This window comes from Mustela erminea, chromosome 5, assembly GCF_009829155.1.
Source record: "Mustela erminea isolate mMusErm1 chromosome 5, mMusErm1.Pri, whole genome shotgun sequence".
In the NCBI taxonomy this organism is placed as follows: domain Eukaryota; kingdom Metazoa; phylum Chordata; class Mammalia; order Carnivora; family Mustelidae; genus Mustela; species Mustela erminea.
The window spans coordinates 28,130,287-28,143,473 of NC_045618.1; the positions used below are offsets into that span (position 1 = coordinate 28,130,287).

At 39.8% G+C, this 13,187-nt stretch overlaps 1 protein-coding gene across 1 annotated transcript in view; it reads right to left on the minus strand.

Moving 5' to 3' along the window:
* Window positions 1-13,187, minus strand: part of CYFIP1 (cytoplasmic FMR1 interacting protein 1) — a 121,046-nt gene that overhangs the window by 46,707 nt on the left and 61,152 nt on the right. The window contains exons 12-15 of the mRNA XM_032342325.1: window positions 11,646-11,768; window positions 10,725-10,850; window positions 2,388-2,554; window positions 664-811 (exon numbers count right to left, since the gene is read on the minus strand). Of these exons, the coding sequence (XP_032198216.1) occupies window positions 664-811; window positions 2,388-2,554; window positions 10,725-10,850; window positions 11,646-11,768 (564 nt within the window). The remainder of the gene's footprint in view (window positions 1-663; window positions 812-2,387; window positions 2,555-10,724; window positions 10,851-11,645; window positions 11,769-13,187) is intronic.

Genomic DNA, 13,187 nt, shown 5'->3' on the forward strand with positions numbered 1-13,187 from the left:
TCCTCCCAGATATTTGAGAGGTTTCATATAAAGCCAACAATGTGCTTTGCTGGTAGTTCTCTGAAAGGCTGGCAGAAGAGATTATAAAAGCCCCCAACAGAAGAACAATGAGTAAGAAGTACTAAGCCCCAAAATGGGAAGGAAAAAGCAGAAGGACGTTTTAAATCAGGTGTGAGAGTCAGAAGAAAGCTGCTTTTGGGGGTCAGGGGGCTGAGCATGCCAGAAGAGAAAACAGCAGTGGTGGCTTAAGACCAGGGACACAAAAAAGCTACATTCTTAAATTTCTAAAAGTTTATCTTCAGAAACGATCATTTTTAGTCCCAACATAGAAAGTATAACCATACATTTAAACACCCACGAGGAAACACAGCGTAAATATGGACACATAGACTTTCACCCACATTTTGGAAATGGGAGTTGATGCAGTCAAATTAAATTTTGCGTGCAAATGATTAAATCTGAGAATCACAAGAACATCTTGGCTAATGCTCCAGATTCACATGGGCAGGGAACAGAGGAGCAGAAAAGGTACAGGCAGTACTTGATCATCTTGAGCAGAGAGTGGTTATGTCATTTTACTCCCGACCTTGCTTATCAACCCTCAGCTCAGGGTTAGCCCACTTAGGGGAACAGATGGAACAGGGGAGCAGGGAGGATGAGAACCTGAGTGCTGGAGGGTCCTACAGCGCGCCGGGGTACTTTGATGTCAAAGCCGCTCTTGGGGTCCTTCTCGCCTCGCAGGGCTGGGTCGTTGAAGGGCTCATGCCCCGTCTCCCAGTCGCACACAGTCTTCCTGATGGCCTGCAGGACACTAAACAGTCCCATCAAGTCATCAGTGAGGTACAGAGTGCTGACACCCTTACCACTTTAAAAATCACAGCATTGCCTCACCTAACACATCGCTCTCAGGACAGCCAATTCTCAAACGTGATTTCCTCTGGGGGCGGTGGAGGACATGGTAATGGACCAATTCAAAGCAAAATTTTGGATAGATCATTTTCTGGGGGATATTACTAGCCCCAAAAGATCTGACTTAGCTGCAGTTTGCATCAATTAATCTGAAAGTGATGTTTTATTTCCTGAACACTGAGTCATGCAAAGGTGGCAGGAGACAAACCACAAATATCCACCCAGGGAGCTGAAACTCAACTTCCCCTGGCTGATTCCCTGATTTCTAACAGGAACATGTCACCAACACAACTGTACGAACTGGGCCTATGTCTCAGACACATTTGGAACACGTTCCCATTCCCACCAGGGCTCTACCATATGGAGAGCCCCCCAACCCCTACCACAAGCAGGGGTAGATGTACCTATGTGCCTATCCTATCACCTCGTGGGGAAAGCTCTGGCTAAAACCTGAGTTACTCTTAGACTACACTTCACATTTCCCATGTGGTGAGCCTCCCATTATGGCAAACATGAGCAAAATGGGAAGACTAACAGTATCAAATTTTATTAGTGCAAAAAGTCATACCAAGCCAGGTGTCAAACATCAACTGTAAAGCAACAAAATGAAATCAATATATTTGTGAGCCCCAGTAAGCTTCATTTTACATAGATGTCTCTGAAAGACAACTTGAAAAGGCTGTATTTTTTTTAATTAACATATAATGTATTACTTGTTTCAGGAGTACAGGTCTATGAATCATCAGTCTTATACAATTCACAACACATACCCTCCCCAATGTCCATCACCCACGCACTCCATCTCTTAGGCTCTCCTTCCCTCCAGCAACCCTCAGTTTGTTTCCTGAGATCAAGAGTCTCTTAGGGTTCCTCTCCCTCTCTGGTTTCATCTTGTTTCATTTTTCCCTCCCTTCCCCTATGATCCTCTGTCTTGTTTCTCAAATTCCTCAAATCAGTGAGATCATATGATAACTGTCTTTCTCTGATTGACTATTTCATAAAAGGCTATGTATTAAGAGTAAACTAGCTCAAGATCACTACAGGATCTCTGCGATATCTGTGTTAGTCTCTGACCAATTTGTAGGATAGGTCAAAAGGAACAGAAGCAAAAATACTGAAGATGACACACTTGAGATGGGAAATCTGATACTGGGCTTCCTGTTCCCACAAGCCTGGTGATAAGAATCACTAAACAGATATTGAGACACTCTCCTGCCCCAAGATAAACACACCCTTGACCCTGCATCCCCACTGCTCAGACATTCTGTAGTCGATTTATTACACGTTGGTCAGGTGAATAGTTGGACCTATCACATCACATTTAGAGAAAAATCACCAGAAGGGCATCTTCTGGAGGAGGTTGAAGATAAATGCACTGAGCATATTTATGAAAATCTAACTATATAGTTGTTTAATCTTAAACTGATTCTACAGCTTCAGACTCTGAGCTCACAGGGAGGTATTACACTGAGGCTGACCTCTGGATGACGTTCTTCTTCTTCTTGATGGCCTGTCTGAGTGGTTCCCGAAGGGTAACCTGGGAAAAGTCCTGCAGTGCAGCATAGACGGTGTGCCGGATGGCATGGTTGAAAACACTCTCCATCCTGCCCATCAGCACCTGCAGACCTTTGATCATGGCAATCACCTGCAGAGGGAGACGTAACTGTCAGTGTGGTGGATGGTGACAGGAAATGGCTCCTTCTCAGGGGATGCCAAGTTGCACCTGGAAGCTGCCTCTCCCTCAAACACAGCACCTCTGTCTGGCTTCCCAGGTTTCTGCTCAGAAGCTGCTGCCAGTAACTCTTCCCAAGAACTGTGAGCTTAGCTCTATATCAGCAGCTGTCCATATGCCTGGGTCTGACACCATTAGACCATGAGTGCCTTAAGGACAGTGATGGATCTGCTTAGCTTGGCATGGAGCTAACAGGAGCGTTTAGTAACTCACTCAGAATACACCCAAATGCATAAGGGTATCTCTTGTGAAGGACTTTAAAGGAAAAAGAATTAAAAAGATTCATGAAAGCATGTATGTTACTAGCTGGAAAAGAAAGAAGTTTTTTAGAGTTGATAGCCCAAATCCCATCTATTAAACAGTAACAGTATGCTGAATTAATAGGCATATAAAGGCCTGGAAGAACATATATACTAAAATGCTTAAACTTCATCTCTGTAATAGCATCACAGACACTATAATGCCCTCATGTGTTCCATTCATTTGCTTTAGGGATTTGTTAGGTGGTTCTCTAATAAGGAAAAAAAGAGGCATTTTTATGAAAGGAAAAAAAAAAAAAAAGCAAATACCCCAAATCAAATTCAAAAAGAACTGAATTCAAATTCAAATCAACTTGAAAAAAATACTATATATTCAAATTTATGGGATGTAGGAAAAGGTATGCTAAAAAAGTAAATTTTGAACTCTAGAGGCATACATTAGGAAACAAAAAGTCTGACAATAATAATCTAATAGTCATCATAAACCTGTAAAAAGAACAGAAAAATACACCTTCCCCAAATTAGAGGGAAATAAATACTGACAAGTAAAAATTAACGAAACAGAAAACAAGCATATCATAGAAGGTGATCAACAAGGGCATCTGGGTGGCTCAGGTCACCATCCCCGGGTCCTGGGATCAAGCCCCACATTGGGCTCCCTGATCAGTGGGAAGTCTGCTGCTCCCTCTCCCACTCCCCGTTTGTGTTGCCTCTCTTGCTGTCTCTCTTTCTCTCTGTCAAATAAATAAATAAATAAATAAATCTTTAAAAAAAAAAAAAAAGTTGATCAACAAAGATAAAGCTATTTAAAAAAATAAGTAAGTAAATAATAGAATTGACAAATTTCCCGAAGGACTAACCAAGAAAAACACAGGCAAAGGCACAAACTACGAGCATTAAGAATAAAAAGGGGGGCATCGTCACAGAGTTTACAGATAGTAAGAGATTATGTGACTATATCAGCATAGGATAAACATACAGATCAATGGAATAGAAACAGACATTTACAGTCAACTGATTTTCAATAACTGTGTGAAAACAATTCAACAGAGAAATATTATTTTTTCAACAAACAGTACTGACATGCAAACAATGAAGTTAGTCTCCTGTGCAGGACCGGGTTAACTGCTGAGGCCTGGGATGATGAAACCCTCCATATACCCAGGAAAGACCTGTTTTCAGGACTGGCCCTTGGCCAGCTCCAAGGGATTGAGCTCTCAGCCCTGGGACTATCCTGCCTAAATAAAGTGTCTGTGTACACCCAAGGCTCTGGACCATTGCAGTACCAGTGTTTATGACAATAATGTAATTTATGGTGAACAGCTATATTTGCACTGGGAGTCTGGAGTCTGAGTAGTCCAAATCAATCACGAAGTTGTGTTGCATGCCAACAGTACTGACCCCCAATAAAAAACCTGGACACTAAGATCTTGGGTAAGCTTCCCTAGATGGCAACACTTTCCACGAGTTGCCACCCCTCTCTGCTGGAAAAATTAAGCACATCCTGCATAACTGCCCTAGTACGGGATTCCCAGAAGTTTGCACCTGGTTTCTCCTGGACTTCGCCCATGTACCTTTTGCTGATTCAAATCTGTCTCCTTTCACTGTAATAAATTATAACCTCGAGTAAAACAGCTACTCAGTCCTGTGAGTCCCTCTAGCAAATCAAGCCCGAGAGCAGTTTTGGGAATCTCTAACATAGCCCCTACCTCACACCATACTAAAAAATTAACTCAGAATGAATCACACATTTAAACTGAAGAGGCAAAACTGTAAAATTCTTAGAAGAAAACATAAGAGTAAATCTTCATTACCTGGGTTGGGAAATGGCTTCTTAGATATGATATCAAAAGCACAAGCAGCAAAAGAAAAAAACAGGTAAACTGAACATAATAAAAATTAAAGACTTTATGCTTCAAAGGACCCCATTAATAAAGTAAAAAGACAACCAAAGAATGGAAGAATATAAATCATATGTCTGAAAAGAAACAAACTCTTATCTAGAATACATAGAGAACTTAATAAGATAAATAATCCAATTTAAAAATGGACAAAAGGGCGCCTGGTGGCTCAGTGGGTTAAGCCGCTGCCTTCGGGTCCTGATCTTGGGGTCCTGGGATCGAGTCCCGCATCGGGCTCTCTGCTCGGCAGGGAGCCTGCTTCCTCCTCTCTCTCTCTGCCTGCCTCTATGCCTACTTGTGATCTCTGTCAGATAAATAAATAAACTCTTTTTTAAAAAAAAATAAATAATTAAAAATGGACAAAAGATCTGAATAAACATTTCTCCAAAGAAGATATATAAATTGCCAATAAGCATATGAAAATATACTCAGCATCATAGTTTTTAGGAAAATGTGAATAAAATCATAATGAGATAGATTTCACGTGATAGGATGGCTAGAATCAATCAGACAGACAATAACAAGTGTTGCTAAAGATTCAGAGCAAGTAGAAGCCTCATACACTATTGGTAGGAATATAAAATAGTGCTGCCACTTGGGAAAACCCATCTGGTAGTTTTTCAAAATGTTAAATAAATAGAGTTACCGTATGACCCAGACTTCTACTACTGGATATATCTTGAAAAGAAATAAAAACATGCATTCATAAAAACTAGTATACAAAAGTTAATAGAAGCATTGGTCTTTTTTTTTTTTTTTTTTAAGATTTTATTTATTTATTTGTCAGAGAGAGAGAGGAAGAGAGCAAGCACAGGCAGACAGAGTGGCAGGCAGAGGCAGAGGCAGAAGTGTAAGGGCCTGGTTGGCCAGAGGGAGTCATTTTGTGTTTATGTAGTGAACTTAGATTGACCCCGCCCCTCCCAGAGGAACTTACTTGCAAAGCCTAGATACAAGGTCGGGTCAGGCCAGGCCAGGTGAAGACATCCAATCAGTGGGGCACGCATATATCTACTAGGGTAAACTGAAGTTCAATTGGGCACCCGTGTGTTACCTAGCAGTTTTTTTTTCTGTGTGGCAGACTTAGCATGACTGTGCAGTGTTCTCCGTGTATTGCAATCTCATTAGCCGCCTGTGTATAGCCCGGCTAAACTACCTCTATAAAAGTTAGTCTGTGAGGCTGGGAGGGGTGGCCTCTTTGCAAGAGACGGCCCTGACTGGTCAGTTTGATTCTCGATGCTTGGCACGAAATAAAGCTTTGCTTGACCTTCACTTTGTATCAGTCTCACTCCTTTGATTATGGACCCTAACAAGAAGCAGGCTTCCTGCCGAGCAAGGAACCTGATGTGGGACTCGATCCCAGGACGCTGGGATCATGACCTGAGCCAAAGGCAGCTGCTTAACCAACTGAGCCACCCAGGCGTCCCAGAAGCATTAGTCTTAATAGAAAAGTAGAAACAGTGTTGGAGGGGATGTGGAGAAAGGGGATCCCTCTTACACTGTTGGTGGGAATGCAAGTTGGTGCAGCCTCTTTGGAGAAGAGTGTGGAGATTCCTCAAGAAATTAAAAATAGAGCTTCCTTATGACCCTGCAATTGCACTCCTGGGTATTTACCCCAAAGATACAGATGTTGTGAAAAGAAGGGCCATCTGTACCCCAATGTTTATAGCAGCAATGGCCACGGTTCCCAAACTGTGGAAAGAACCCAGATGCCCTTCAACGGACGAATGGATAAGGAAGATGTGGTCCATATACACTATGGAGTATTATGCCTCCATCAGAAAGGATGAATACCCAACTTTTGTATCAACATGGACGGGACTGGAAGAGATTATGCTGAGTGAAATCAGTCAAGCAGAGAGAGTCAATTATCATATGGTTTCACTTATTTGTGGAGCATAACATGCTTATTTGTGGAGCATGGAGGTCATGGGGAGATAGAGAGGAGAAGGGAGTTGAGGGAAATTGGAAGGGGAGGTGAACCATGAGAGACTATGGACTCTAAAAAACAATCTGAGGGGTTTGAATTGGCGGGTGGGTGGGAAGTTGGGGTACCAGGTGGTGGCTATTCTAGAGGGCACGGACTGCATGGAGCACTGGATGTGGTGAAAAAATAATAAATACTGTTATGCCGAAAATAAACAAACAAACAAACAAACAAATAAATAAATAAGTAGAAACATCCAAACTAAAAAATCAGCTAAAAGGTAAATAAAAAGTAAATAAAATGGAATGGGATCCAGCAATAGAAAGAATAAAATACTGATACATGTGTGAACCCTAAAAACATGATGTTCAGTGAAAGAAGCCAATCACAATTAGCCACGTACTATAGAATTTCATTTATAGGGGCGCCTGGGTGGCTCAGTGGGTTAAGCCTTCGGCTCGGGTCATGATCTCAGGGTCCTGGGATCGAGCCCCGCATCAGGCTCTCTGCTCAGCGGGGAGCCTGCTTCCTCCTCTCTCTCTCTGCCTGCCTCTCTGCCTACTTGTGATCTCTCTCTGTCAAATAAATAAATAAAATCTTTAAAAAAAAAAAAAAAAAAAAGAATTTCATTTATATGAGGTGTTCAGAATAAGCAAATCTACAGTCACAAAGCAGACTAGCAGCTGCCTAGGGCTGAAGGGAGAGGAGAACTGGGGGTGAAGGGTGTGAAGTTTCTTTGTGACATAACAAAAATGTCCTAAATTTGACTGTGACTGTACAACTCTGTGAATATGTATTTTAAAAAGGCACTGAATTTTTATACATCAGCAAGTTAATTGCATACTGTGTAGAAAAAAAAACCTGTTACTAAAATAAGATGAGAATTTATTTTGAAAAACTTTATGACAAATGTTAGAAAATTTTAAGATTCTCGGAAAACTCCCTGAGAATTTAACTTACCATGCCTGAAAATACAACTTAACAAAGCTGATACAAATAGAAAGAGAAAATGTACATGGTAAAGAAACTGAATGTTTCAAAAACCATCTCATAAAGGGAAAACTTTACTAGTAAATACTAGCAAACACTGAAAGAAGTAACATGAACCTTATACAAACCCCTTCAGACAATACAAAAAGGGAGCCCCCTATGAATTGTTTTATGAAGCCAGCAACCAGAAAACTAGAATGGAAAGTTATAACTAATGACAGTGTATGTTAAGTATACTTAAACAAAAATAAATAAATGAATAAATAAATAGCAAATAGAAGTAAAAAAAAAAGTAATGTTACTCTACACAGGTGTGGGCTGTGTGTAGTAATTTCCTTCTCTAAAGTACATTATGAAAAGGGGAAAGGAGAGAGGAAGATGTAAGGGAACTTCCTAATAGAGAAACCTGACAATACATCCTTGGCCAGACAAGCAAGGTCGATACCAACTGTGATGAGTTTGTTAACAGTATGTACTCTTGATGTGATGTGATGGAAATGATGCTTCACACCTCCGTGGTCCAACTTCCTCAAACCTGTAATTCCAATCTAATTATGAGAAAAAGTCACAAAAATACCAACTGAGAAACATTTGACAAAATACCTGACCAGTGCTCCCGAAAACTGTCAAGGTCATCCAAAACAAAGGAAGTCTGAAAAACTCACAACCCAGATGAGCCTAAGGAGATATGATGACTTAATGTAATGTGGGATCTTAGATCAGAACTAAGACATTATGGAAAGACTGAGGAAATACAAATAAAGTATGGACTTTGGTTAATAATAATGTATAATACTGGTTTATTAATTATAACGACACTAATGTGAATTGTTAACAATAAAGAAAAACGGCTGTGGGATATATAGGAACTCACTGTACCATCTTTGCAATTTTTCTGTAAATCTAAAAATGTTTTAAAATAAAAGGTTTATTTAAAAAAGTGACAGTAAAAGACACTCTCACTCATCAAGTTTGATATAAAAGTCCTAAGCAAAATACTAGCAAACTATATCCAACAATATATAAAGAGGATAATCTGTCATGATTGAGTTGAGTTTAGACCAGGAATGCAAGGCGACCTCAACAACAAACCTGATTTAAAAAAAAAAAAAAAAAAAAAAAAAGGGGGGGGGGAAGAAAACCTACAATCAATGTAAATTCACCACATTAATGGAATAAAAGAGAAAAGTCACAGAAGTACTTTACAAAGTGTTTAATAGAATTAATATCAACTCAAAATCTCTTAGCAAACAAGGAACGGGAGGCAAGTTTCTTTATCTGATGAGAGTTGGCTATAAGAAACCTACGGCAAGGTGCGCCTGGGTGGTTCAGTCGGTGACGCATCTGCCTTGGGCTCAAATCATGATCCTGGCGTTCTGGGATCAAGCCCTTCATCAGGATCTCCCTGCTTAGAGGGTTGTCTGCTTTTCCCTCTTCCTCCTCTGACCCTCCCCCTGCTTGTGCTCTCTCTCTCAAATTTAAAAAAAAAAAACAACCCTATAGCAAACACATTAGATGAAAGGTTGAAAGCCTTCCCTTTGAGATGAAGAACAAGACAAGGATGGCTGGTGCCTCCTATTTAACAAATAGGGGTCTGAACCCTTGTGATTAAAAACATAAAAATGGAAAGTCGGGACAAATAAAACTGCCATCATTTTCAGGTGATGATTATATTGGTAGAAAATCCAATGGATAATTTGTTACAATTAACAAATACTTTAGACAGGTTGGTACATAACTGAAAAAAAAAAAAAGAAAAAAAGGAAAAAATACAAAAAATAATTTTCATTCTAAATACCAATGACAAACATTTAGAAAAAACTTAAAACATTATCATCTAATACCCAAATGCCTAGAAATAAAGCTAACACAAGATTTTTAAGAGTTTTACAGATTACAAAAGAGAAATTAAAGAGAATCTAAATAAATGGAGGGATATACCATGTTCATAAAAGGCTTAATATTCTATATTTATCAATTCTCCCTAACATGACCTATATATTTATTCATATCCCCATTAAAATTTCAACAGATTTCACTTGAGATATGAAAAGATCATTCTAAAATGTATATGAAAATGCAAACAGCAAGAATAACCAAGGAACTCTTAAAGACAGAAAAGCTTACTTTACCAGACACAGAATCAGCTATAGTAATTAAGACAGAGGGGCATGAGAACAAGGATAGACCAACTGACCAACAGATTAGAACAGTGAGAAAAACACATCCATACATGAATGGTTACTTAACTGACAACAAAGGTGAGAGAGAGCGGTGGAGGCAGAGTGTTTTAAAAACTAACTTCGGGGGACACTTGGATGGCTTGGTTAGAAGAGGGCATGACTCTCGATCTTGGGGTTGTGAGTTCAAGCCCCACATTGGGTGTAGAGATTATTTAAATAAATAAATAAACTTAAAAAAAAAAAAGAAAAAAGAAAAACTAACTTCAGGTGCACTTCAGATCTAAACGTGAAAGCCAGAAAAATAAAACATTCAGAAGGTGATAGAGAAGAACATCTTATAACTTAAGGGTATGCAAAGTTTTCTTAAACAAGACAAAAAAAGTCCAACTATAAAAGAAAAGAAACTCAATGGCATGGAAATTATCTATTCATAAAAAAGGCTCATGAAGACAGTACAGAGCTGAGGGAGCCAGAGCCAACATATGTGAGAGCAAAGAGCTTGGTGGTAATAGCTGGAAATATGGGGGCTCCTCTCTCTCAGGGTACCAGGGTTACATCTTGTTCCTCTTCTCTCCCAATCAAGAAGATATGCCCCACTCCCGGACACTTGTGAGTGCACCCCTGATCTACCCAGAGGAGTCATCAGTGCAGAGACCAGGAACCTACATTCTATTTCAGTGTTCTGCTGGCAACTAAGAAAGATGCAGAGGGCTGCCTTACACAGAAACGACAACATGAAACTGTGCACTGAAGTTTTTGCCTTTGCTTTGAACGGGAAGATAGTCTGAGGTGAGAGCAAAAGGAGGAAAAGAAAGCCAACCATACCTCTACCAGGGCAAACTTTTCCTCACTGGTGTAGTTGTAGCGGGTGGCACGCTCATACTCCTCAGCATTGTCGGGACAGTCCTTGTTGGAGTACTTGTCCGTTGGGTGCACAAGTTTCCATGAATACTGTTATGGTCAAAAAGGGGGAGACAGGCACACTGAATGCAAAATGCTTACATTCTGGTCATACCGACATGACTATCACCAAAGTGACCAAAGCTCAGCCTTCTAATATTAGCTGCATCTGAATATCACACACATACATGCATGCTCACATATACACGACACACACATACATTCACACAGTAAGTCCATCTCCATAAAACCACAAGACAGTCTGGCACCATGACTTCAGCCTTAAGAAATACATAGGATAAAATGTCCTGGATATTTTGTGTTGCATATCTAAAGACTAAAAAAAAAAAAATCATCCTTTCCTATGATCACATACTCATCCAGCTTAGTAATTTTTATCTGGTCAAAATAAACAACAAAAGGAAAAATCTTCTATGACTTAGAGGTATCCAAATCTCCAAGAAACTACTTTACTAAAGCTAAACAAAAGAAACCAATGGCTGGAACTCTATAGAGAAAATATTTTTTAAAACTGAGAATTAAAAATCATCATAATGGTACAAATTCTATCTATATGGTTTAAAAGATGAGGCCCTTTATTTGTAACACACATAAATGAAATGTACTTTGAGCCACCTAAGAAACATTTATAGTGATACAGAATTTTTTGTTCTTGGGATCAAAGATTAAAAAAAGTCAATTTGTTCTTGATCCAAACCGAAGTTAATGCAGAAACAATACCAGTCAATTTCTTGGATGATTTTGGGAAAAGCACTTCTAATCAACCAGGGTAGGTTTCTTCCAGATCTCCGCATTTCCAAAGGAAAAAAAGTACAGAGTGCCTACCACTTCCATCACATGAGCACTCCACTGGGACAGCAGCTGCAGGCCCTGAAGTGCCAGGTCAAACAGCTTCCGGTACTCAGTGTCTGTCTTCTGAGTCTCCTGGCGGCCCGACCCTGTGACAACCTAGAGCACCAGAGGAGCATAGAGAAGTCACCTTATATCTAGAAAAACCAGTTAGGCATTTACCCCATGACCTAGCAAATCCACTAGGAATCTGCCGGAAAGGTGCATCTGCAAAATTATGAAATGACAGGGGCATAGGAGCCTTTACCACAGCAAAAGGCTGGTAACAGCAGAGCCTTGACAATGGACATTCTGTAGTTCTCTGAGAATGTCTCTGCAGACTGTGCTGGAGGGATCTCTAGGACATGGTGTTAAGAGAACCATGTGCATAGTTACTCTTCTACTTAGCTAATAAAGGAAAACATGCCACATCATGTGCATTTGCTTATATCAAAAAATGCAAAACTTGTATTTAAGAATTGTTACCTAAAGGGCAGGAAGGTGTAGGGTAGAGAGGAAAGCAGATTTCTTTGAATATACCTCCTATTGTACATCTGAGTTTGGAACCACATAAATATTTAATATAATTATGATATAAAATTAAATTATGGGACACAAGCAATCCCTAAAACTCAGAAGCAAAATGAAAGCATGAATTAAAGTGTGTACTGAATTGGGTTCATGACCGTGCTGAAGAACAATGTAGTACAGGTACCTAACAACCAGCTTTTTTGATTACAGTAAGTGCCTGGCATTAAGCTTTTGATTGCTGAGGCATCCAATTCAAGGACATCCATCTAGAATAAACAGAGTGCCAGCTATACAAACAGATAAAGAGCCAGGCAGCCCCATCTATGAAGCTCCCCTCTTAGAAAGCTCTGGTTGACCTAAAAAACTGATCACTTGAATGACCCCACTTTAGTGCCCTAATTCTTGCTCTTATGTTTGAAATGTGCCAATGAAGAATAAGCCCATGAAATCCTACGTACCCCACCCTGAGCCCCAGTAAGGGCGGAGTCCCAGATCAACATGCCTTCTCTAGCACCACTTCACTTTGTGGCTCTAGGCATGCCATGTGCCTTCCAGAATTTTTAAGTAATGATCCTTCTTTTTTTCAAAATGCCCTAATGGTTGTTGCTGAGGTACATCTTGCAAGCACAATAAGAACCACAGGGAACTGTCCAGCCACAATATTGGCTCTGCTTAGGGAAATGTCTATGGGGGCTGCAAAGATAGATAAGTCCTTCAGGCATCACTATCAGCAGGCTGAGACCAACACAAAACAAACCACTTCAAGGGACTTTGAAAAACAATGATTTAAAAGAAGGAAGGAAGAAAAGAAAGAAAGAGAGAAAGGAACCAATGATTTGTTCTCCATCCCTAGAGGGAGCAAATCTAAGAGCAAAATTAACTTACAAAACAAATTTAAAAACAACTTTTAGTAATTATATTGTCATCATAATACTGTAATGTTATATATTACAATATATAATTATAGTTTCTAGTAATTATATTGTTATTAGCATTGGTATTGCCTAT